General features: G+C 53.8%; 1 protein-coding gene and 1 long non-coding RNA gene across 2 annotated transcripts in view; both read left to right on the forward strand.

The window, feature by feature from the left end:
- Positions 1 to 16,695: 16,695 nt before the first annotated feature.
- Positions 16,696 to 26,023, forward strand: part of LOC137216232 (uncharacterized) — a 56,962-nt gene continuing 47,634 nt past the window's right edge. Inside the window, exon 1 of the long non-coding RNA XR_010939654.1 lies at positions 16,696 to 17,009. This is a non-coding gene — a long non-coding RNA (uncharacterized lncRNA). The remainder of the gene's footprint in view (positions 17,010 to 26,023) is intronic.
- PAX7 (paired box 7) overlaps positions 17,155 to 26,023 on the forward strand; it is a gene marked incomplete at its 5' end in the record, with an annotated part of 56,503 nt that continues 47,634 nt past the window's right edge. The window contains 3 exons of the mRNA XM_067715612.1: positions 17,155 to 17,213; positions 17,702 to 17,790; positions 24,100 to 24,299. Coding sequence (XP_067571713.1) covers positions 17,155 to 17,213; positions 17,702 to 17,790; positions 24,100 to 24,299 — 348 coding nt within the window. The remainder of the gene's footprint in view (positions 17,214 to 17,701; positions 17,791 to 24,099; positions 24,300 to 26,023) is intronic.

Here is a 26,023-nt window from a genome sequence, read left to right on the forward strand (position 1 = left end):
GGTCCCTGGTTGAGCACAGCCTGGTCTCGGCCTGCACCGGTGTCCTCAGAGGCTGCTCTGGGGCTGGACAGCAGGGGTGGGTGCTTTGCCAGGGACAGGGTGGGCACTCAAGGGCGAGGGGGGCAGCCTCTCTTCCATGAGCTGCTGGCAGGCTGGGGAGAACGCTGAGTCGGGCGTGGCGGGCAGGAGCCTTGGCTTCCCAGAGCCTGAAGTAAGCACTTCTGAATCGTGTGACCGGGGCCCTGGCCAAGTCATTCATTCTCTCTGAGCTTCAGTGATCTTGTCCTCAAAACAGACCTAAAGATGAGGACCCCAGCACCCTTGCAGGGTGCACTAAGTGATGCTCAGCGACGTGAAAACATTCGGGAATCTTTATGACGTCGTGGAGTTTGTAGTGGCTTCTTTGTTCTTTCTTTAGTTCATTCATTCATTCACTTATTCTCTTGCCCTGTAAGAGAGGCTACAGCTGCAGGTCAGGCTTCTGCTTAGAATTAGACAAAAGAAAGCTGTTTCTAACATCCTATTAGTTCTTTATTATAAAAGAATTAACGTGCTTCATGTGAGCGCAAAAGTCAGACACCCGAAAAGGATACAGAAAGTAAAGAAAGTTGTCTTCCTTTTCTTTCTTTCTATCCTACAGAGTTAAATACTGTGAATAATTTGGGAGTCAGATCTTCTAGATATTTCTCTGCAGGGGAACGTGCACACCCGTACATATATTTATTTTGACGAAGTGGGCAATATGAACTGTTCTGGGCTTAAAAGTTCAGGTGTCAAGAAAATGTCAAACATCATTTTCTGGAGACTGGTACAAGAAGCTGCTTCCTCTGTGATGCCTCACGGGCCATGGGCTTTGTCAGTTGTTCTGTCACTGTTGATCTGACAAGTGAGACCTGGTGTGCTTTTGGCCCTGTGCCTGTCATTCTCACCTGTTAACTCCAGGAGCCATTGCTGCCCCTATTTCACAGATGGTTAAGACTGAGGACCAGAGAAGTAGAATGTTCCTTCAAGCCCCTTGCTAGAATGTAGCTGAGCTGGAATTTGAATTTGGGTTTTCTGATTCTAAGTCCTCTGGAATATTCTGGGGGGTGCGGAGGAGTTGGTCCCATCCTAAAACACAACTGCTGAGTTCCGAGGACAGACTCCAGATAAGAATGGCCCGGCCCCATGGCGAAAGATAAGGAGTGCTGACATTCACCTGACGGGCCAGGAACTGTTACGAGACTTTAACATGGCCTTGAAGTTAAGGCCGGCTGGTACCAGCCCATCCAAGATGGCTCACTAATACCACAGCCTTCCCTTCTCCCTCTTATTAAGAGAGAGCAGAGAGAAAAAAAGATGTCAACCCACATCTCATCCATTGGCATTAAGAACATGGGATCCCGGGGCCACAATTCCCTTTCCCATCTAGGATGGTGAAACTCACAGCTCCCCCAGATCCTTGCACTAAGATTGCGATTTGGAGCTGAAAGAAGCTTCTCCTGCATCAGATCCATCTCTTATATCAGCTCTGGAAGCATCTAGTCTGACCCTCTCACTTTCACAGATGGAGGGGCAAAGGCCCCAGAAACTTTAAGTGACTTGCCCAAGGTCATACGGCTAATTAGTGGCAGCACCGGGACCTATTCCATCTTCCTGGAAAGAAGATCTCATCCCTCTGAGGCAGTGGTGACCTCTCTCCTGGCCCCCACACGGCCTATAGCCACATCTGGGTTTTTCCTTCCCCACTGTTGAGAGTATTCCAGACCCAGAGGAGGGCAGGAGGCATAACAAATGGGGAGCTAGTGACCTGGAAAAGGGAAGACAAAGCCTGTTTGGGGGAGGGTGGGGGAGAAGAGCTGCTCCCAGGGCTGAGGGTGAGGCAGCCATGGTGGGAGTCCATTTACGAAGTTATCGCAGCCCTCTCCTCTGGCCATTACCTTACAGTTTACAAAGCTCTTCCAAGGCTGTGATCTTTACAACCCTCTGTGGAGTAGCCTTGTCACCCTGCTTTACCTATGGGGAAATTGAGGCCCAAAGGATGACATCAGTAGCTCAGAGCCACACAGTAAGTGACGGAGTGTCAGTCCAGGGCTGGGGGGGGGGGCATGGGGCTTTGGAATCATCTAGCTCTCTGCCCCCATTTTACAGATGAGAAAGGTAAGGCCCAGAGGAGGGGAGGCCAGGAGCTCACTCTTCGAGGACCTCCTCCCCTAGACACATACTGTTCCCCGAGACATATGACAGGTGAACCCCAAATCCTGTGGGGAAGCAGGACAATGCATGACCTTCCCCAGGAACCATGCCAGCTTCCTGATGAGGCCCAGCCTGAGATACCATCCTTTACTTCCAGTGATTCTAAACATGGCAGTGGAAGGTGGTGGCTAAGCTCCCAGGCTCCAGAGGCAGCTAGACCCCGAATTCCAATCCTGACTGTCCTGTGCTGTGTGTCCTTGGGGAAACGACCTAATCTCTCTGAACCTTACTTCTCTCACTGTGGAGTTTCGTTACAGATCATGGCTGAGTGGTTTACATGATGTGATGCATACACACAGCTCAGCAGAGAGCCTTGACACACCTCTTGATAAACGTGGCCGCTGATTATTTTTACTTCCAAGACAGACTGAGAGGGGTTGAGATTGGCCCAGCTCTCGGCCCCAGTGGCCTTGACAACACACCTGTGGTACGTGCCCTTCCCAGGTCTCCAGCCAGCACAGAAGGCCGAGGGACCAGGTGTCTTGGGCCTGCAGCTAGACAGATGTGGGCATGCGCAGGCTCGGGATTGGGGAGGGGAACGCCGCAGAGCTGGTGAAGTTTCCTGCACCTCCTTTATCCAGAGACTGCTAATTCGACTCATTCTGTTTCAAAATAATCATTTAATCTGCAGCTCCAAACCTCAGGCCTATCCCCAGCTGTTCTCCACACAGTGGTCTGGTTTCAGTCCAGGGGGACCCTGAGCACGCTAGCCTGTGGGGACCTCATGCGCCCTCCAGAAAAGATGTTGTTGGGTGTCCAGCCCCAGAAGGGCTAAGGGCACAGGTGAACACCCCTGCAAGTGCCGCATTCCCTCTAATAGCTGCCCAGTAAGATGCTCCAGGGTGCGCTGGGGCTTGCAGCCTGCCTGCCCATCTTGGCTCCCAATCAGAGTCAACTCCATGGCAGCCGGTGACTGTGGGCAAGGCTTTGGGGTGGAGGAAGGGGTTGGTGGGGCCCTGAGACGACTCTGGGAGGCATCCAGCCAATCTCGGAGCTCGGATACCTCCCCATTCATTCCCTGGCAAAGTCCTCGGAGTTCAACCCTTTGCCCAGGTGGTGCATGGCAGCGTTCCACCTGAAGACAGGCTTTGAAAGTCAATTATTTGAAACCGAGGAAGCCAAGGCCTCACGGGCCTCTCAGAGAAAACAAGCTTTTGGCAAGTTCAGAGAAAAGGAAACAGGATTGAATTTCCCTTCCGACTCACCTGGGGGAAAATTCAGACTGCTTGGTGGTGGGAGTACCTGGGAGCCTGGCTCCAGTGGTAGGCTTAGGGGCCAGGGGTGCTTTGGGGTCATCCAGAAAAGCCCCCGAGACATCCTACAGCTTCCCCCTAACAGCTGGTTCTAGGGCTTTGGACTACTAAGGTTGGGCAGTTCTTCCTTTGGTCTGACTTTATTCCCTCCTGCTGCAGATCAGAGCTAGATGCGTGTGCTGTCAGGCAAGCTGCTTTACCTCCCTGTGCCTGTTTCCCATCTGTGAAATGGAGGAGAAGAATAATACCCACTCCGAGGTTCTCGGCCAAGTGTAAAGCCCTCCAGAAGGGAAGGGCTGGGGACAAGTTTGTTCTGCGGCTGGGCTTCGTCTACATCCTTCAGAGACTTGCAGGGGAAGGAAGGATGCTTGGGACCACACACACCCCTGACCCTGCAGCAGCCCAACAAAGGGAGGTCCTTCTCCCAAGAAGCCTAGATCCTCACACAGTGACGCAGCGCAAGGAGGACAAATTCCAGGAGATAGATTCCGGGGGATGCGACCGCGGGGATTGAGGTTAGATTTAGGGAAATGCAGGCTCATTAGTCTCTACAAGTCGTGAGGTCCTGGGGGTGAGGAGGAAGATTAGCTGGGGGACGGGGGTGGGATTTACTCTGAGAATGTGGCAGAGGCAGGGGGATGGTGTGAATGACCTCCCCAGCCCAGCCCAGGAGCTCCTGCCTACCTGTCACCTTCAGCTGGGACCCCTGAGCCAGCCCAGCCAGCACCAGGGCTTGGGAAGGGTCCAATCTTTGCTCTTCTCTTCCCCCAGCCAACGTCAATGGGACACATGATCCTGATTCTCCCCTTTCCTCTGAAATCTCTTAACCATCCATCTCTTAACCATGCCACCTCAAGAGCTAAATAGGAGACAGGAAATTCTGGAGCAAAGCCCAGGAGCCTTAGCTGCACGAGAGAGTCAATGGGGGAGCTTTAAAAAATCTCAGTGCCCAAGTTGCACCCCAGACCATTACATCAGAAGGGGGGCAGTATTTTTAAAAAGCTCCCCAGGGGATTCTTATGAGCGGCCCAGGTTGAAAACCCCTGGGCCAGAATCAGAGCTGTGGGCATTCCAGCCACATGGACGCCTGAGCCACACCCTCCCAGGTTCAGCCTCCTCACCTGCAAAAACCAGACACCATCAGAACCCTCTTAGGCCGGAAGGCAGCTTAGAAGGGAGAGCATGTGAGAAAGCACGTGGTACCTAGTAGGTGCTCATTAAATGCTTGTTAAAATAATAATGGCTCCCAATCATGGAGCACACACTCAGTGCCAGGTATTTTGCATGCATTTACATAAGCTTTTTTCTGGACCTGGATGACTCCTGGGTTGGCACGTCTTTTCCCAGGGGGAGGGTTGCCTTTGTCCCGGTTTTGGACAGGCGGGTATGTCTGGAGGCCCTGGAGGAGGAGGACCCTGGCTGGTTCTCGTTTGGACACATCTTAGGTAACCTTCGGCAAACAGTGACTCAGCTGTAGCCGAGTCCCTTCCCCAGCCAGGCCTGTCTTCCTCAAGTTTCTTCCTGCAACATGTCAGGGCCCATGAGGATGTAGCAAGCGCCTGTGTCTGTTTTCCTTGGGGGCCCTTGGGAGGGATGGGGGTGAAGGACAGCGGGTCTCTCCTTTGCCTTCCCATCCTCAGACACTTACTTCACCTGAGCACCCACCTGCCTCCTGTATGCTGGAGCTCAGAGAGGCTAAGTACCAGCCCGAGCTCACCCAGGATTCAGACTCCCAGTTCTTGGTCTCCAAAGCCATATCTTGCTGGCAGCCTCTTAGTTCCACCTGGGGAACAAAAGAATGATGCTCTGATCCCCAGCCTGGCCGACACCACTCAGTTCCTGGCACTTGGCCTCACTCTCCTTTTTCTCCTTCCCTCCTCTCAGTCCTGGAGCATCCTCAGACTGGGGGTGGCAGCTGATGGCATTGCTTCCGGGTTTGCAGGGGAGGGTCAGGAGGAATTCAGGGCATCGTCTGAATGCAGAGCCTGCATCCCGAGTCAGTGGCCCCAGGACTTAGCTAAAACCATGACCATACTGGCAGCACCCTCTCCAGAGCCCTGTCCAGGAGGCCTGCTGTCGACCACCCCTCCTCCCGTTGCTGACATACCCTGAGAGTGTCTGCGGGTCTCTGGGACTAGAGGGGGACCTGACACCAGTCCCGGCTCTCCTACTGACTTGCTGTGTGACCTCAGGCAAGTCACACCCCGTCTCTGGTCTCAGTTTTTTCAACTGTAAGTTGAGTCCCAATGAGTTGGGACTCAGCGATCTCTCAGGTTGCTCCTAGCTTGAACCAACGGACCCTCTTGAAACAAAACGGAGATTTCAAACATTTAGAGACCAAGTTCATCTGGGGAAGCCTCCCCTTCCCAAACAGGGAGGTCGGTGCCGGCACCAGACCTGCAATCAACTCACATTCTGCCTCTCTGAGCCTTGGTTTCTTCACCTGTAGATGGAATAATAATCATTGCAACATGTTGCCGTAGTTAGGTGAGTTCACTAATCCGCAAAAAGCCTTTGAACAGCGCCTGGCGCGTGGAAAGCGCTTCGTGGGAGCGGTAATGACCACTGGGAATGGTTTCTCTGCATTCCAGAGCCCTCCTCTGTAAAGTGCGGATAACAGTGCCTACCTGGTGGGGATATTGCCAGGATTAAATGAGATAATAAGTGCCTGGACCTCGGTGCCTGGCCCATGGTCCCAGTTGCTGTAAACTGAATTATGTGTACGGGCGCAGCTGAGTCTTTCTCCCATCTCCAAGCCCCATCATGGGAGCAGGGGCGGTAGGAGCTGGGAAGTGGCGGGACGGAGGGGGTGTAGCCCTGCTCCGGGTGCCAGAGACACTCCGTCCCACATGTCCTGAGTGCCCAGGCCCCGGGGACCCGCTGTGCTCCACCACCCTCTTCGCCCACGTGGGGCCGTGGTCACGCCCGCCGCGCCCTCGGCGCAGCCCCTGCCCGGGCCTCTTTCTGCAGCCAGCTCCCCGACTCCGCCCTCTTGCTTCCCCTTGGGCCAGAGCTCTCAAATTCTAATTTATGAAACCTGTCCACTCAGAGCCCAGATCTGCAGCCCCCCGCGGGCGTCCGTCAATCCGTCGGTCTGTCCGTCCGTCACACGTCATTGCTGGTCTGGCTCCAGCGACTGAAGAGTGGGTGCCCAGCAGCCCGTGTGGGCTGCAGACTGTACAGATGACCGCCCACGCCTGTGTGACACCATCCACCTGGCTCCTGGTCCCATCAGGCTCCACTTAAAGGGATGTACCCTTAAATGTGGAGGGCGAAGGCAGAGCCGGGGATGCTTTCAGAAATGGAAATGGGACCCATTTGTTTATAATTTACTCTCTGACACTTAACGGGAACCCGATGGGACCAATAAAGGCCCTGCCCTCACCCAACTCCCACCTCAAAAGTGCTGGAGCCGGTCCAGTTCTCTGGAGGCAAAAGTATCTCAAAGTGGAGCGAACGGCTTTGCTCCCCCCGCTCCGCCCCTCCCCCTGCCTGCCCGCCCGCCTGCTCTCTCAACTTTTGAAAGACTCTTCACTGTTCCCAAGATCACTGGGGCTGCCAGCCTTTCCAGGCTGTGGGGCAGGATGGCAGGGGGCCTTGCTTTCGAGGTAGAGGAGGGCCCAGGAGGGGTTTGGGAATGGACTATAGCATATTCTGGGCACAAGATAGGCCAAGAGAGGGGGCCCGGTGATGGAGGAGAATCCAGTTTTCAATTTTCCTCAAGAGAAAAACGAGTGCACGAGAGACAGAATAATTTTCCAGTGTGCAGGCCCTAAGTAAAACCTCCTTGAGACATTGTGAGTTATTAAAGAGGAGGAAAGAAAAGAAATTGTAAAATCAGTTTGCCTTCAGCAGAACGGTACAATGCACTCTTATTTCCAGGGGAATCTAATTAGAGGGCAGGCGGCCCAGCCTGTGGGGGGAATGAAAGCTGGAGGCTGGGTCTGGGAGGCCCCATGGGCTGTGTGGGAGGAGGGCTGCGAGGGTAAAAGTTGGGGTTTGGGAGATGCATTTCCCTTCCGAGCATCACGGGAGGCTCGACTTGCTTGGATTCGAATCTTGCATCTTGGCTCTGACGTATGTCTTTGAGTTAGAGGCTTGATATGATCATCTGTTTCTTCATTTAAAAATGGGAATGAAAGGGCTTCCCTGGTGGTCCAGTGGTTAAAACTCTGCGTTTCCACTGCAGAGGTCACGGGTTCGATCCCTGGTCAGCGAGCAGGGATCCCGCATGCTGCATGGTGCGGTTAAAATAAAAGGGAATGATAAAATTCATTATTGCTGTAGTTGTCAGGATGAAATGAGGGAATGTATGATCTGAGCTGGACCCACACTGGGCCCTCTGGGTTTGTATATTTCTGTCCTTCCTCATCCACTACCTTACCCGTCTCCACGCCTCCGTCACTGACACCTTCCGAATCTCCAGGCACCTCGATCATCCCCTTGACTTTCAGAATCTCACGCCACCATCTCCCTCTCTTTCACCACTGACCCTCTGAATCTAGCCTCCAGGTCCCCTAGACTCCCGGTATCACACGTCTAGCTCAGCCTCTGAGGTCGCCAAGCCATCCCCCCCTCCTTCACCTTCTCCTTCGACCTCTTGCAGGATACTTCAGATTCTTTTAGTGTAAGATCAACTTTTTTGTTCAGAAATATATAACAGAAAGTAAAAGTCCCGTGAACTGTAAGCACGCGTGCACACACCCAGCGGGACCACGGCTAACAGCAGATGTGGGTCCTTCCACGTGTATTTCACAACGCACAGGATCCAGACCTTCCCATGATGTTCATCCACTTATCGAGGGCTGCATCCCTTCCCACCAATGCCACCCCATGCCAGAGAGCACTGTCTTTTCAGCAACCCTATCAGGGTGATTTGGGGCAAGCACAGTACGGCACTGCAAGGAGAGGGGAAGGAAGCAAAGGACTGTAGAGAAAGGGGCATTGGATTGTGAACCTTCTCTAGTTTCCAAGGCCTTGTCACTGCCCTCACTTAGTGAAAGGCAGATGGAGGGGCAACGGGGTCTGACCATAGGTTCAGACTCCTGATGGACCTGGGTTCAAGTCCTGATACAGCCACATAGAGCTGTGTGACCTTGGATAAGTCATTGCCCCTCCTCTGAGTCTCATTCTTACAACCAGTTCAATATCAGTGCCTGCCAGCTCTGAGTGTTGTGGGATGAGGCCAGTTATGTGTGCCAGGCGTAGCACCTGGCACCAGTAAGAGCATCGCAAATGCCTATTATCACTGTTTTATCCCCGTGGAGTTTTATCCCCACTTGTTCCCCAGAACTGGGAAGTCCAGTCCCTCACCATCTCGAAGCATGATTTTGCCCTCTGAGAACCACTATGTTTTCAGATTCCACCCCCTCCCTGCTGGTTTAACGTAACTAACCTATAGCTGGCCACATTTGGGGAAAATAACATTATTTATTCTATCAAGATTCAGCACCCCAGGGTGCGAGTGACAGATTTTATTTTTATTGATCAAAAAAATTTTTTTTTATCAAAAACACATCAAACTAGAAAAGGCGTAAGCAGCAGGATCAAATTGGATTTTAACTCCTTTAAAAACGGGCTCCTCCAACAGCCCACTTGCAAAGATGTCTGAGGCTTTGCAGGGAGGTGCTTGCAGTCCGGGGTGCCTGAGGGGTTCCGCGGCCGCGGAGGCTGTTTTGCCACCATCCTTCAGACGCCGCATTAGCATTTGGGCCGCCTCTGAGTGGACCAAACATCTGGATGTGGATGAGGGGATTCAGTGGAGTACCTGTGTGTTGCTTTACAGAGCGTCAATCCTCCAGACCTCTTGGAACCGTGCAGCTGGCTAGCTGGGGCTTTCAGCCTGGTGCCAGGTGTCTGGCGATGCATAAATACATTTCTAATGAGATCATTGTGCAGGATGAGTCTGCTTGCCAATAAGCACGTTGGCCTGAAGAGCAAACCTTCGTCAGCATCTGTCGGAACGTTGCAAGTTATTGCCGAGCTCTCAGCATATGGGGGCGGGGGGCAGTGCATTCATTCCATAAATGTGCATTTATTCACTCATTCATTCATTCATTCAGCAAATCTGTGTTGAGCTCTTCCCATGGGCCAGGCCCTCTTCTGGGCAGTGGGAATAAAGCAGTAAACAGAACAGATAAAGGTCCTCGTTCTTCTGGAGCGGAAACATCATCTCTTCAAATAACTCAAGCTGGGAGGCTGGAAGATGGGTCAGGGAGGAGGCATGTGTCAGGCGTGGTCCCTGACTTCAGCCTTTTGAAGTCACTGTTTTGATGCTGTGGCAGCTCTTTCCCCTGTTAATACCAGTGCACATCTGATTGCTGATGGTGGAGGGAAAGATGGTGGGAGAAGGAAGAGGGCTTAGGACAGAAGCCAGGGTAGATAGGAGTGGAAAGAGGTGGGTCCAGAGACTGGGGCAGGGCAGGGACAGGCTGGGCCCTGGTCAGGGTTCCAGACACCAGGTGGTCTGTCCTGAGTCTGATGACCCAGCCACCGTGGCAAGCTGCAGGAGCAAGGACCGCAGAGAAGAAAGTTCACCGCCAGACTGGCCCCCCGCTGGGTCCCCCTGGGTGTCTTCTCCCCCATCATTGTGAAAAAGATCTAGGGTTTTGGTGCGTGAAGCGCTGTGGGCTTGGCACTCTCAGCCGCTCTACCTCCATTCTGATAATAGCAAGAAAAGTATGCTTTTCCCTTTCCCTGGAGCAGCGTGGTTTTTGTTTGTTAGCTGTTGCTACTTTTCTTTGAATTTCTATGAACGGTGGTTCTCAAAGTGTGGCCCCCAGCAGCAGAGGCGGTATCACTGGGGTACTTGTTGGAAATGCAACTTCTTAGGCTCCACCTACTGAATCAGAAACTCCCCCCGGGGGAGGGGCCCAGCAATCTGTGTTTCCACAAGCCCTCCCAGGGATTCTGATGCCCTAAGAACCACTCCTCTAGGAGATGCTGGGGAGGCAGCTTGATTGACTTAAAACGTATTCGCTGGCTTTGGCCTGGAGCCCACCTTGGCTAAAGGAAGGCTTTGCCACTGAGCACCCGACAGGTCTCCACACCTTTCTGAGCGTTTACCAAAGAGCACTGGCCCTAAGAGATGCTTGTGAGGATTTCACGAAAGGACACAATGCATGTTGAGTTCCTGGCACCTAGCAGACCCTAAATAAACTGTGACCTCCCCCCCCTTCTATTACTGCATCACGTGAGGGAAACAAACAAAAGATGAAAGTATTTAACAGGACAAGTGCTGATCACCTTTGAAAAATCAACCCCACCAACCCCAACAGCAACAGAATCACAGCATCTTAGAATTTCAGAACCACACTATGTTAGAGCCAAAAGGGGAGAACTTAGTCCTGCCCCTCTTTTCACAGGTGAAGAAACAGAGGTTCACAGAGGCTGTGTGCCTGGCCCATGTGACGCAGCACACCAGAGCGTCCCTCTTCTCCCTCCACCCCCTTCCGGTCACACAGCCTGCCTCCTTCCCCCTTCCGTCCTGCCTGCTCACTTACTTTGCAGGAGGAGCCCCAAATGAGCCCCTCCCTAGCTGCCTTTCACGAATATCTTTTCAAGCTGGACATCTTGTCCATTTCATCCTCTGCTCTGTCACCCATAGCTGGCTTAGAACCTACACCTATGTGTGGAGTGAATGAATTAATATCTGGGGGCAGGAGCCTGGACAGGAGGAGAGGTCATCGGGCCCTGGGAACCCCCTGCCCTTGATGGGTGCGGTCGATGGCTTGCCGTGGACCCACCAGCATCCCAGCACTGGGACCTGGCTCCGAGCTGGTGTCTGCTTCAAGACCAAGTTTTCCAGGGCTGGGGCGTCCGCCTGACATAATACGTAACAGTAATTAAGAAATAAGCCGCCTTGCCCAGCTTCACAGCGATCATTTGGCTAAGTAACTACCATGGTCCAGTGCCTCAAAAATCACCAGTAGAGTACGCTCCTTATGGCCATAAAATTTCTCGTTTTCTGCCTTTCATCAGCCTCCCCCTGCAATCTTCGCCTTGCTTTATTTATACATTCGTCCTCAAACAATGGCAATAAACTCTTTCCCAGAGTGTTGCAAATCAGAAATTTGTCCACATTTTTCCACCACCTTCCACTGTGGACCTGCTCTGCCTGGGAACAGCCCAGCCAGGCCAGCTGGAGAGGCTGGGTTGCCGTAGATTGATGGGGGCACGACAGGATGGGCTTGTGGGGAGCGAGGGTGGGGAGCGGGCAGCAGGAGAATGCACCATGAAAGGCCAGGCTGCCCAGCGACCAGCCATAGACACAAGGGGCCCACGACCGGCTGGGGAGAGGTGGGGGGGGAGGGGCAGGGAGGGGAGGGGGAAGGGGCAGGGAGGGGAAAAGCCTTCCCCCACCTCCTCCCCCTAAGAGAGGAAGAAGGGTTGGGGACTACTGGCAAGCAGGGTTGGCCCTGGGCAGAATACGAGGGTCACGAAATCCATCCTTCTTCACCCCCACAGGAATCAGATGATCTTGGGGTGTCTTGTAGCCCACACTGCACTCCCAGCTTAGAATCCCAATCCCTTCTGGAGCTCCTCACTAGCCCCACCCATCATCATTCTTTCATCCAGCAACAGACATTTATCCAAAGCCCTACGTATGCCAGTGACTGTACTGGGTTCTGGAGTGTGACGTAACGAATAAATCAGATACAGCCCAGGCCCCCTTCTCAGGGTCATTCTTAGAGACCCAGGAGGACCTCTGGTTTTCAGGGATGGGGAAAAGGGGGCCCAGAGAGGGGTTTAGACTTGCCAAAGTCACACAGCAAGTTGGAGACAAAGGCAGGAACAAACTTCAGGCTTCCAGTCTGGAATCCCCTAGCCTTTCCAAGCAGCCCACAGGCTCCCTGGAGACCCTCCTCTGGGCAAGGTAATGGTCCCCTCCTCTGGCCGGGGTGCCAGCTGCCCGTAGCGGGCCTGGGCGTGTCACGTCTGCAGTGACTATCTGTATTTTAATCTGGAGTTCCCGGAGGCAGCAATAGGTGGAGAAGTAACTCACGTTGAAGGCTTTGGTGTTGGTCTACAACAGAGGGGAAGTCTGTTCTGTTAGGTGGGCTTCCCAAGTAAAGCTTTCTGCTCCTAAGGAGGAAGGCTGGACTCCATTAAGCGACATTAAGGGCCTGACTTGTTTTTCCAGTGATCCTGCTTCACTTTCAAACCCACGCTCACAGCACTGCCCACCTGTATGAGTGGTTCTCTTCGAAGGCGGTAGGGTTCTGAGAAATGCACTTGTTTCCGTGGTGGTGGACGGTAACTGCTATGGCTTTTGTCCGTGTGGGTCTGTGGGGCACCCAGTAAGGTGCACCTTGATATGCAATGTGATGTTAGGTTTCAGAGTTTTCTGGGAGGCCCATTTAAAGAAAGATGGAGGTGGGGCTGGATGGAAGTTGGATGGCTATAAATGGCTCCCGAGGGAAAAGGAATCAGCCCAGAGTCCCGAGAGAGAAACTGTGACTTTGAGGAAGCTTGAGTCATTTCTCCTTGTTGTGTTTGGGAGGGCAAGGTCCATGGTTTCTTCGTTTAACTGACAGCTGCAGTTTCCATGGGAGACTGTTATTAAGAACATTCTAGAATGATAGGAACTCAGAGCTATGCCCAGTCACCCCACCCTGGGGTAATGCCCAGTTATAACAGAAGAAATATAGTTTCCAACTTTAAGAAGCTGCCAGTCTTATTGTGAAGGTGAAGCCTCTACTCTGGAGTGTCCCCAACTTGATGGGGGAGACCTCGTTCCCATCCTCAAGAAGTTCAAATAAACCTTTTGCGAACTGGATGATAAGATAAACAGAACACAGGCCTTAAAACATTGGGACTTCCTTGGTGGTCCAGTGGTTAAGACTACACGTTTCCAATTCAGGGGGCACAGGTTCGATCCCTGGTCGGGGAACTAAGATCCCGCATGCCGTGAGGTGTGGCGAAAAACTAAAAACAAACAAACAAAAAACCCCACAAACTTAATTGTCAGTCCCCAGCAGGAGTTGAGGCCATGTGCTGAGAGGGTGGCATGGGGGGCAAATGCCACAGGGATTCCAGGAGAGCGCTCAGGGTGTGGCAGTCATGGAGGGCTTCCTGGACTAGGTGGACTTCAAGTCCAGACTTGAAGGATGGGGGAAGTGAGACAGTAGGAACTAGTGTGAGGGCACCATCCCAGGCCACTGCAGGGTACAAAGGCCTGGCAGTGACCTTCAGGGGAGGCACATTTGGGGCAGGGCAGGGAGGACCCTGAATGCCAGGCTCACAGGGGTCACCTTGATGGTGAAGACAGTGACTCAGGGGCAAGCTGCCCGGGTTTAATTGTCAGTCTGCCACTAAGTCCCTCTGAGCCTCAGTTTCCTCATCTGTAACATGGGGCTCATAGTAACACTCACCTCTTAGAGTTATCATGGGACCGACCACGTGACTTACCACGAGAAAGGCACATAGCTCAAAACACATCAGCAGCTCTTTTAATGTTTATTCTCCTGTGGCCTTCCTGCCCGGTTGTGCTGTAGGAGACTTTGTGTGGTCACAGAGCCCAGTCTTCAGGGTTCAGTGAGCCCCAGGTTTAAGCCCTTCCTCAGAGCTGAGCCTGGAGGCAGGAGGGTTGATGGATGGAGCCGGGGTCCTGAAATCACTTTCCATCCCACCTTCTGTGACGACTTTCCAGTGGCTGCAGCCTTCCAGGCTCCAGCTTTGAGGAGGGGGAGTGGAGGTTGGGAGGTAGAGGAAGGAGGGTCTGGGCAGGCTTGACTTCCCAGGCATGGGGTCCTTTCACGGTGGCTTTGTGGGGCTCTGACGGGTGGCCAAGCTGCCTCTTCCTTGCTGCCACGCAGGGCGGCTTCGTCTGGCCACTGGGGCCCCAGGTGCTGCCATTTCTCCTCACTGATTTGGAGACCTCACCCCAGGCCTCTCCCAGCCCAGCTTTCTGAGTGCCTGCCTTGGTCCCTTCATGCCTGCCAGCATTAGTGCCCCAGCTGGATGGCTTACTTGAGACCCTTGCACCTCTCCTCTCCATGGGCACCACTTGCCCTGGGATGGCTCCCCCCGGGGATGGGATGCGGGGTCCGTGGATGTGGCTGGGGTTGTGCAAAGCCTCCACCGTAGGAGAATAAGGAAGGAATGACCAAGAGATATTCATTCATTTGTTCATGCATGCTTGCATTCCTTGCCTTCGAGTTTTGTGCCAGGCAAATGTGCTTTTGCCCCAGAGGTAGAGGAAGTTCTCATTGTATTCGGGCATCAGTCGTAACAGCAATGATAATAACAACTAACACATGTTGAGCACTTACTGTATACATGGCAGTGTTGTAAGCCTTGTCTTGCAGTAGTTCATTTAATTTTCACGTATGACGACTCTGTGAGGTCAGCGCTATGTGATTTTCCTCCTTTTACAGATGAGGAAATTGTGGCCCGGAGGAGCGAAGTAACTTCCCTGAGTGAGTAGGGCAGCAGGCTGTGATCACTGCCTCAGAGGCGCCCCTTGGTGATTTCTCGAGGTTTCCATCTGTGCAGCTACACCGACAGCCTGAGGGGCAGGCGGATGGCAGTTCTTACTTCCCGTGGGCGGATGGGGAAATGGAGATGCCACGAGGACGAGTGACACGTTCAGGGTCACACAGCAGGTCGGGGACTGAGCCCAGAGTGCCGGCTCCCCGCCTGCCAGGCTTCTGCCTGAATGAGAAGAGAGACGGGGTCTGCTCAGCCAGGGCTGGGGGGGCCCATCACCCCCACTCTTGGAGCTCAGCCTCTGGACATAGTTTTCTCTCTTCCTTTCCTCCTTGACTCCCATCACTACCCCCATTTTAGAAAGGATGAGAATGAGGCTTGGAATTCAATCACACATTCAGCATCTAGAGCAGTAGGGCGCAGAGCCAGAATTCAAACTCAGGTGCCTCTGATCCCACAGCTTCTGTTCTGCCCACCTCTTCCCAGTGTCTGCCGGTGACAGGCTCGGCCACGCTCTGTGAGGTGGAGCCCCGTTGGCAAAGCCCCTTTCGGGAACTGACTCTGCTGTCTACCCAGCACTAATCACCACTCTTCAGCTTCAGCCTCTTGCCCTAAGCAGGCAAACATTAGTTTTGAACTCTGTCCCCAGGAAGTCTCCCCTGACTGAGTACTGGCTCAGGCAGTTCCAGCCCTCTACCAACCCACTCTTCTCTCCCACACGTGACTTGGGCTTGGTTCACAGTTTGGTGCAGACAGAGCTCTGGATCCATCATGAGAAAACATGGCTCTGAATTCTGGAGATGCAACTACACAGTACCATTTCAAACAGTACTACTTCCTTCTTCCTAGATAGTCCCCTTCCTGGCAGGAATGTATAAAGAGTGCCCTCTAGTGCCTGAGGACAGGACCATACTGTGAGCATAGAAGCCACAGTCAGAGAATACCCCATGTGGGCCTCGTATTTTGTAATGCGAATTAGCTACCAAAGGTTCAGAGTTTTTAAAAAAGGCAGCCTGCTGGGGTTTGATGGGGACTTCCGGGAGAAGGAAAAGTTTTCTCACGTTTAGGTTATGAACAAAGTGAGAGTTCCACCCAGTCGTCCTGAAGACACTCTCCTCCCTTCCCTCTCCTCCTGGAGTTGGCAGAGTGAAGTTGGGTCTCCGTCAGTCGCTGAGAAATAGCATAGGATTTGGAGTCAGACAGAACCTATTTGGACCCCTACCTCACCAATGCCTCCCGACCCCTCGGGAGGCCTCTTGGAGAGCAGGACTGAAATGAATCCGCGGGGACAGTTTGGCTGAGCTCCAGCCGTGAGGGCACAGAGGTGGGCACCCCAGACCCAGATGGAGAGGGTGCCGTCCTCCAGAAGGCTTCCTGGAGGAGTGGTCCCAAACTGAGTGGGAAAATGACGAGGCTTGATGGAAGCTCACACTTGCTGAGCACGCGCTTGTCCCTGGCACTCTTTCCTGGCCTTAATATACTCACTCATTTACTCATTCCTTCCGTTATTCAACAAATATTTGGGTGTCCACTTTATGCCAAGCACTGGAGATTCAGCAGTGAACAAAAGAGACAAAAACGCCCAGCTGCTTGGAGCTTGCACTCTGGTGAGGGCCAGGATGATGCGGGGAGGGGGGTGGGGACGGGCAGTAAAATGGAATATTTGGCATATCTGACTGTGCTATGTGCCGCGGAAAAACTGCAAAGCAAGGAACGTGGTTCTTGGGGGGAGGGGATTCCCATCATTATCCATATTTTCAACGTGTGGAATCTACACAATCCAAGCAAACTGTGTTGGGAGCCTGTGCTTTTTTTTTTTTCTTCTTTTTTGGTCGCGCCGCTGGGCTTGCAGGATCTTAGTTCCAGGACCAGGATCAAACCGCGCCCGCTGCAGTGGAAGCACAGAGTCTTAACCACTGGACCGCCAGGGAAGTCCCAGCAGTGCTTTTCAATGCCCTGATCCAGCCAGCAGCAAACTGCAGGCCAAGAGGGGAATGGGAAGGGTGTTCCGGGCGGAGGGCACAGCCTGTGCGAAGGCCCACGATTGCTGGGGCCGGAGACAACTGCTGGAGTCCAGGGAGAGATGGACAGGTTCTGGGGCAGGGCCAGGGTGGGGTGGCAGGGTGGGTTCGCAGCTAAGCGGGATGCTGAGTCACCCACTTCTGGGGCTGGGCTGACTGCCTGTGAGGCTTGATGGGAGAGCAAAGGGGTTATTGAGGACTCCTAAGGTCTGTGACCTGGATGCCTGGGTGCTGGTGCTGGGAAGGGTACCCGAGAGAAGTTTGGGCAGAGAAGGTGAGTGGGAGGGGTCGCTTCCAGGGAGGTGTAACTAGGGGTCTGATTCCCTCCTCTCCATCCACCCACTTCACCAGGCCTTGTGTGCTGTCTGGTCCGGCTCCCGCCGGCCCTACTGAGCTGCATGAACCCCACGCTGGTTACAGCTGAGCAGTTCCTGTGGAGGGGCTGGGAGGGCGCCTGCCACGGCCCGGGGCCCCCAGCTGAGCTGTAAATGACTTTTCCATTTTCCAAGACCTGCGCCCAGGCCTGTTTGGTATTCAGGGACACCCAGCCCACACTCACTGGCTCTCGGCTCTGCCCGAATTACTTGATTAAAACGCATATCAACTATTATGTGATTCATTTCTCTGCTGCGGCTGTGAGCCGGCCTATGTTAAACTGTAATAAAGGCTGGGCTGGGAGGCTGCGGGGACGGGGGAGCTCAGGAGCGGGGTGGGAGGGCGTCTCTGAGTTGGGGGGGCTGAGATAAGGACCCCAAACCTCAGGGCCAACTGCTGGCTTCCACGGATCTTCGATGACAAGGACTTGGTTTGGAGAAGGTTCAGCTCCCTCCCACCTTCTGAGGGAGAGGTGGGTAGGTCCAGAAATTGTGACCATCTCATTTCCATGCTTTTCTTTGGCAAAAGGGAGAACAGAGAAAGTTTGGGAGGGTGGGATGGAGAAGAAGCCACCTGGGTTTTCATGATCAGAAATGGAATTCTCCATCACCTGGGAATTATAGCAAAGTTGGCTTTCACTGGGCTGGGAGTCCCAAGTCCTGGGTTTTCTTCCTGGCCTCACTGGCCTGAGACTTCACCGACCATCTGTAAAATGGGCCTAATCCTGCCTGCTTGACACTCCATTGGGAGAGATTAGTGTCAGAACTATGAAAGGGCCTGTAAACTGTAGAGTGCATGCACAAGTATAGGCTCGTGACTGCTGCAGTGTGTCAGAGTTTGAAAGGAACCTTCTGAGCATTCTGCCAAGCTCTATTCATTTAAGGAGGCTTCATTAGGCCCCTGCTGTGTGCCAGGCACAGTCTCTGCTGGACTCAAGGATCTCCCTGTCCAGTGGGACCAAGAGACCAGAAACAGGCCAGTTTGATGTCTCCCGATGAGCTCTGAGAGCTCTGAGGATGAGAAGTGAAACCAGCCTGGCCTGGATGGACCCAGGACACCCACCAGCTGGGTTCTGCAGGGTGAACAGGAGTGCACTGATGAAAGGGTGAGGCATTCCGAGCAGAGGAGGCTGGAGTTCAAAGGCAGGGAGGTGTGAGACAGCCCAGCTGGGTCATTTAGGACTCTGAGAGCTGGACAGGGAGTGGTGGGGTGAGTCTGGACATGTGGGCAGGACCAATGATGGTGGGGCCTCGCTGGTGTAACTGAGGCCCCCCATGTCAGTGGCTGTGAAATTCAGCACGCTTCAAAGGAGGGGGCAGAGGCTGGGGTAGAGAACAGGAGAGCTGCCCCCCAGCGATTTTCTCTCCACTTCCATCAACCTGGCCTGAGCTGGACTCTGACCTGAGCAGACCTGCTTCCGTCCACCCTAAAGCTTTGACAAGCCAGACAGCTCTTGTCACCCGCTCATCCCTTATTCTATCCTCAGGCTGCTCTCAACTCATGGAGCTGTCTTCCTCGTTTATGCCTGTCCTGGCCCCAGTTCATCTGGAAGTAGTGTTTCCTCCATCAGACTGGGACATTCCTATCACAGGGGTGAGGCCTCCTCCATCAGATTGGAAGCTTCCTAAGCCAGAGACTGTTTTTCCCCCATAAGATCGGGAGGGCCCCAAGGGAGGGGCTGTTTCTTCCTTGCTCTGTAGTGGACTCCTCACATCCCTAAGCAAGACAGGATCTGGGAACCCAGAGAGAGGGTCCCTCATCATATTCCTCTCCTGGGGCTATCCAGACCAGCTCCAGGCTCTGTCCCACCCCCACTGGGGCCTTTCTATCCAGAGCTGCTTCAGAGCAGGAAGGCAGGGGCTGCAGATGGCCAGGAGGCTGCTCCCCCACTGGTCACCCCAAATCCAGCCTCTGTTTAATGGATGTGAGCCTGTGTCCCCCTCCCTATATGTCCCCCACCCTGTGCCAGCTGCCCAGGCTTCACCAAGAGGCAACCAGCTTCCAGTGCATGGAGGACTCAGCCCCAGCCAGCAGGGCCTCTCTGTGGCCAAGTCCACCTAATTCTATTAATTTAACTCAGAGGCTAAAGGGTTCCCAGGGGTGGGGAGGGGGAGAGGCAGCACAGGGGAAACCAAAGTGAAGGTGATGTGGTGGCAACAGGGCTCTTTGTGTCCCTTCTCCCAGTCCAGTGGGACCAAGAGACCCATAAACAGGCAAGTTTGATGTCTCCTGATGAGCTTTGAGAGCTCCAAGGATGAGCAGTGAAACCAGCCTGGCCTGGATGGGCCAGGAAGGCTTCCTGGGGGAGGACACCCGCCATCTGGGTTCTGCTGGATGAGTAGGAGTGCGTTGATGCTCCTTTTTTCTGTTATTATCATCATTATCCTCGTCAATAATAATAATCCTTCATGTGCCCTTTACATGTTCCAAATTACTCCCATAGTCTTCATTTCATTCTGTTCTCACAGCAGTCCAGTGAGGCATGCAGGGAAGTATCATTATCCTCATGTGTACCTCCGAGACAGTGGAGGTCCAGGGAGAGGATGCAACTTGTCCAAGGCCACACAGCAAGGCTGGAGACAGAGCTCAGAATCCAGGTGTCAGGCCTCCCAGAGAAGGACTCTTGACTAGACCAGAGCTGCCCCAGAGGGTCCCCGAAACTCCCTCTCAACCTGTCCTTCCGCCCCATCCCTCTCCAGGAATGAGCATGGGCTTACTGGCTATGTGGCCGCTCTCAAGTTACTGAACCTTTCTGAGCTTTGTTTCCCTATTTGTAAAAGAACCAATAGTGCCAGCTTCATAGACCTGCCATGAGGATGGCATACCAAAGAGTGGCTCCAACCTAGCATGGGGGGGCTCTTCTGCTGGGATGGGCCAGGATGGAGGCGGGAGATCTTTTCCAGGGGCCTGCAGTCCAGACTGTAGTCCAGCTCTCTTGAGATCTCTCTGGATCTCCCAGCTACTGGGACACGGCCCTGCTCTCCCCACTCAGCATCCGGAAGGTTGTTATGGCAACCACCATCATCCTAGTGGATCATTCCAGATCTTTTCAATCAACAGAGACTTGTGGGCCCTGCTCTGCCTTCTTTAGTCTGGGTTTCCATCTGGGTGCCTCTCTGGGCTCGAGGAGATCCCAGATCTGTGCTCAGTAAGGGGCAGGAGGGACAGGGAGATGAGGAAGAAATAAACACAGAATTCCATGAGGCACCTAGAAAGCCAGAAGTACTTTAGATGGCAAGAGCATCCAATGCGCCTGGGGCCTGACTGGGCACTGAGGCTGGGCAAGGTCTAGTAACAGAAGCACCTTGAACTTATCTCCAGTCAGTCATTTGCTAACTGCACTCATGATTTTGGTTACAGTCCTACAGCCTATTCTGTTATTTCCTTAATATTTTACTTGGTGCAAAAGTATCTTTAAAAACTGAATTCAAGGGCTTCCCTGGTGGCGCAGTGGTTGAGAGTCCGCCTGCCGATGCAGGGGACGCGGGTTCGTGCCCCGGTCCGGGAAGATCCCACATGCCGTGGAGCGGCTGGGCCCGTGAGCCATGGCCGCTGAGCCTGAGTGTCCGGAGCCTGTGCTCTGCAATGGGAGAGGCCACAACAGTGAGAGGCCCGCGTACCAAAAAAAAAAAAAAAAAAAAAAAAAACTGAATTCAAAGAAACAAATTCTCTTGTAAATGAAATATGCCTGTCACGTCCTATAAACAGATGGGAACCATAAAAACAAATATCCTAAAAACAAACAATGTCATTTAATTCTACCTGGAGACGAGTGCACGCAGAAGGATCTTGAGGCTTGTCCTCTCCTTGCTAAAAAGAGAGACCAGCGGCTCTAAAGACACGCTGTCCTGTGGGGTAGCCACCAGCCCCGTGCGGCTAAGTAAATTCGAAGGAAAATGAAATAAAATGAAAAACTCGGATCTTCAGTTGCACTAGACACATTTCAAGTGCTCGGTACTACACGTGGCTGATGCTACCGTATTGAACTGCACGGACCTAGAACATTTCCATCATCACAGGAAGTTCTATTGGACGGCACTGCTCTAAACTGAACTGAGACTTAATCAGTCTGGGGGTTCTCCCAGGACAGGGCTGTGCCTTCTCCATCAGGCTGGGGCTCTCCATCTCCTCCCCGATCTGACCTCACAGCTCTGAGTACGATCTCTGCCCATAGGTTTTGCCCCCAACAGCCCTGCTCCCCATCTCAGCTCCTGTCCGAGCCCAAGGGTCCCCACTGGAGGACAGAGCCCGGTGTCCCATTCCCCATCTACAGGCTGGCCTCCCTTGCTGCCTGCCAATCTCAGCTCTCTCCTTCTGAGGCCCCAAGGGCTCTCTCCTGTCAACGTCAGAAAATGAAGTTATGCAGTGAGTTTCAGGAAGTGAACCCTTGGGATTACTTATATTTGGCTCTGAGCCCCAGACGTGCTGGGGAAAGCACCCCAGCATGCCAGCTGTGACCGTTCTGGCCTCCTCTTAGTGACAGGGAGCTGGGAAAGGGCAGGGGGGTGGCTGGATCCGACCCCAGGTGTCTGCCTTTAGGGGTGAGGCAGGCAGCCATGAAGGCAGGTCTCCTTGCCATTGGTTTCCTTGTTGTGTGGCGTCACAATCAGCAGCCAATGAAAAGCAGGGATGACCTCCCGGTGGCCGTGTTAGCAGGATGGGGGAAAGGGGGTCTGGGGCAGAGGAGCATCGCCTCTGGGGGATGCAGCATCATGGGGATGGCATCACGCATCTTGCCCTTTGACACGCCAGGCCTTTGCGCATGCTCTTCCCCCCACCTGGAATGCCTTTCCCTTCACCTCCACTTGACATCTAAGAGGTTGCATTAGGTGTTGTGTTTTTTTCAGGGATGGGGGACAGTTGTCCCTTGTGGGAGGAGCCTAGACCTATCTGTATAACCAACATTTGAAGCCACTGGGTAAGAACAGGATGGGGGACAGGAGAGCAGGGTCTGAGTGTGGGTGTGGACACTTGCTGAGGGACTTTGGGTGTGTGATGTTACTTCTCTGTGACTCAGTTTCTCCCATCTGTGGTGTGAGCACATGATCTCTGAGGCTCTTCCAACTTGACTCAGGTGAGCTTCCAGAACACAGCTTACGTAGTCTGCACATGACACCATAGCAGGTGCTTTGTCAATGCTCTGGGGAATGAATGAATGACAAAACCTAGATGTACTCCACAAATATCAAAGATGGAGATGGAAAGGGAGGGGAGAGAGAAATGAAACAAGAAAAGGGAGAAAGCAGGAGTGGGGAGGAGGAAGACCATCTCTGCCGCTTTCTCTTCTCCCTTCCCTGGTTTCCTCTTCTCACCAGCCCCCTCCCCCATGCTCCTGAGGGTGCAGTTTCAGAGCCCTGGCTAGGGGGCTCCTTGCTAGCATTCCTTCTGCTGGATCAGGGATGGGCACGAGGCCCAAGCTTGATGGGGGTGGAGAGTCAGTTCAGCCCCCAGGGTGTCTTCAGCCCTGACGGCCGAGGAGCTTGATCAAGCCCTTCTTGCAGCCTCCATCACCTGGACCTGGGACAGAAGTAAATTCCTGTCCTGACAGCCCATCCAGGGCCCGACTCCTGGGCTCTCTGCACAGAAGCAAAGGCCTTCACCTACCCCTAGGCTTCAGGGTGGAAATTAATGGGGATGATGTGGTGGGAGTCATGGCTATGGTCAAGGTCATCAGGTGAGGTCTCTTCCAGCCTGTAAGATCACTCAGTGATCCTGGAACATCCCAAGAAGGGCCTGGGTGTGGAAGTCACGTAGTCCAAACGCTTCATACTGTAAATGGGGAAACTGAGACCCAAGGAGGAAAGGTAGCCTTCCTAGGGTCACAGTTCAGGGCATCTGGGGGAGAACCAAGCCTGGAATCTAGGCTTCCTGACTGCCAGCCCTTGGCACAAGCATTTGCTCCCTTCCTCCAACCTTTCCGTTCTTCCTTTCGTTAGTTTTTGCAATATTTTCCAAAAATGCAATAGTGTCATTGTTTAAATGATCATCATTTAAGAAATACTAAACTATAAATAAGTTTTAAAAAGAAAACAAAAATTCTGTCACCCTGAAGGTTAACATTTGTTGGTCTTTTGAGTGTAGTGTTCTATAATGTATTATGCACACTTTTTCCAAAAGTGGGATTGATCTCCACACACTGGTTGTACCTTGCCTTCTTCTTTTTTTTTTTTTTTTTTTGCTGTACGCGGGCCTCTCACTGTTGTGGCCTCTCCCGTTGCGGAGCACAGGTTCCGGATGCGCAGGCTCAGCGGCCATGGCTCACGGGCCCAGCCGCTCCACGGCATGTGGGATCTTCCCGGACTGGGGCATGAACTCGTGTTCCCTGCATCGGCAGGCGGACTCTCAACCACTGCGCCACCAGGGATACCCCCTTGCCTTCTTCTTAAAGTCAGGTTTATTGAGGTGCAGTGAATATTCAGTAAAATTCTCCCCCTTTTGGAGACTATAGTTCTAGGAATTTTGACAAGTGTGTTTCATCATGAAACCATCCCGAGTGCTATGTCATGGACATCCTTCCGTGTCAGTAGAAATAACCTAAATGCCCAACTACAGGGGTTATTTTTTTAAAGGAATGGCTGGGCCATAAGGTATTTAACCAATCCCCTAAGGTTGGGCAGAGAGGTTGCTTCCCAGCCTTCAGGCTGATAAATAGTGCCGGGGGGAACATCCTTCCTGTGCTCAGGAGGGATCTGAGACTCAGTGCCGTGGTGGCCTGCAGGTATGCACAAAGCACCCGTCCATCTCACCGGGCCCCCACCCTCTTCCTCCCTCTCACCTGGCTGTAGGCAACCGTCTGGATGAGGGCTCGGACGTGGAGTCAGAACCCGACCTCCCTCTGAAACGTAAGCAGCGCCGCAGTCGGACCACGTTCACAGCCGAGCAGCTGGAGGAGCTGGAGAAGGCCTTCGAGAGGACTCACTACCCGGACATCTACACCCGGGAGGAGCTGGCGCAGAGGACCAAGCTGACGGAGGCACGCGTGCAGGTGAGGGGGCGCCTGGGGCTTTGTGCTGTGGGCATCATCCGGAGACCAGGATTGGGAAGGTGGGAGTGGCCAGGGTCAGAGGGTTTAGTGGGCACCCCCCAGGGTGGGGATGGAGGTTCTGCAGCAAGTGATCCAGGAACCGTGTAGGCAAGTATTGCCCTGGCACTTGGTACAGAGTAAATGGGCAGCGAATGTTGACTGATTAACTAATCCCTAGGCAGTCCCAGGGAAGCCAGGAGCGGCAGTGAGGACTTGGATTGCCGACAAGAACTTCGTGGGGGGGCGGGGAAGGGGGTAGGAGGGATGGAGGAGAGACAGAAAGGGAGAGGAGAAAAGGGTGAGGGAGGGAGGAAGGAAGGACATTGGTTCAGCCACAAGAGAGGGAGCTCGGGGAGTAGAAAAGCCTCCAAATCTCTGAGGAGGGGAGGAAGTAATCAGGACACACATTCCAGAAGAGACGTAGCTTCCTAAGATGGGTAATGAGTTTCCTGTTATGAGAAGCATGCAAGCCGACTGGGAGCATGTTCCTGGTGAGTTAGAAGCATGCGGGGGAGGGTGGGCAGGCCTAGAACACGCCCTCTGCACCCTCAAAGTGCGTGCCTCCTAATCAGTGGGCCTGGGGGAAGGGAGGGCATGGAAAGAGCAGAGTCTGTCTGGGGTTCAAGGCCTGCAGTGGGGTGGGGGGACTTGCCTCCGCTCCCCAAGCTGTGCTCTCGGATTCCACGAGGTCTACAGTTCTCTAAGTCAGAGTCTCTAGGGGCCCGGCTGGGACGGGCTCAGGCTGGGTGGGTCGGGGAGGGTGCAGAGGAGGAAGAGAGGGGTCTGATGAACAGCTCCTGTGGGGGCCCATTCTTGGCCCGGCTTCTCTGTGAATGGGGGAGGCGGGTCTACAGAGATCCCGCCCCCAACTGTTCACTGGGGGCGCTTCCATCTTATCCAAGGGGGACCAGCCTTGCTTGGGCACCTACCTTATGCCAGCGGCAGTGCTGGGGGCTACTTCCACGTGACCTGGTGGAAGCGCAGACCGCCTTCTCAGGTCGGGATGGCCACTCCCCAAGCCGCAGGCACAGAAGCTGAGGCTCAGAGAAGCGACATGGGGGGAATACAGAGCCCAGCAGAGGCTGAGCTGGGCCTGGAACTCAAGCCTGATGGATGCCAAGCCCAGGTTCTAGCCATTCAGAAGGAAGAAATGGACTCAGAGCCTGGGATTTGCAAAGCAATAAAGTTCTAGAAGCAAAGTGGCATTTAAGCAATCCGGGGACCCGCGTACCTCCCTCTGCCCTCCCCACCCTCATCCTGGAGTCGGGGACCCTTGGCTGCCCCTGAGGGAGATCCTGAGGGGAAGGGGGCAGGCGGCAGCAGCCAGCTCATCTCATTCCTTCCCCTCCTCTCCGGGGTGATACCCGAGCCTGCCCCCCAGCCCCCAGCCTCCCTCCCCCGCCTCTGATCCCCCTGCAGCTGTTCTGGGCACATTCCTGGGTGCTTTCTCATTCCCACGTCTGGTGGCCATGGCTGCTTCCCACCACCTGGAAGCCTGACCGCTCCTTGTAAAATTTCTTGGCTGTCAGGGCAGTGCTTTTATTGGCCCAGGGGACTCAGAAACAGGTGTCACTCAAGGTCCAAGGATGGAGGGGGGCCTGGGAACAGGGGGGGCAGCCAGAGCTCAGGCAGACTCATGGTGAGGGGACCAAGGCCGCCGTCCTCCACCTCCCCCCTCAGGCTCT

Source organism: Pseudorca crassidens, chromosome 2, assembly GCF_039906515.1.
Source record: "Pseudorca crassidens isolate mPseCra1 chromosome 2, mPseCra1.hap1, whole genome shotgun sequence".
NCBI classification, from domain to species: Eukaryota; Metazoa; Chordata; class Mammalia; order Artiodactyla; family Delphinidae; genus Pseudorca; species Pseudorca crassidens.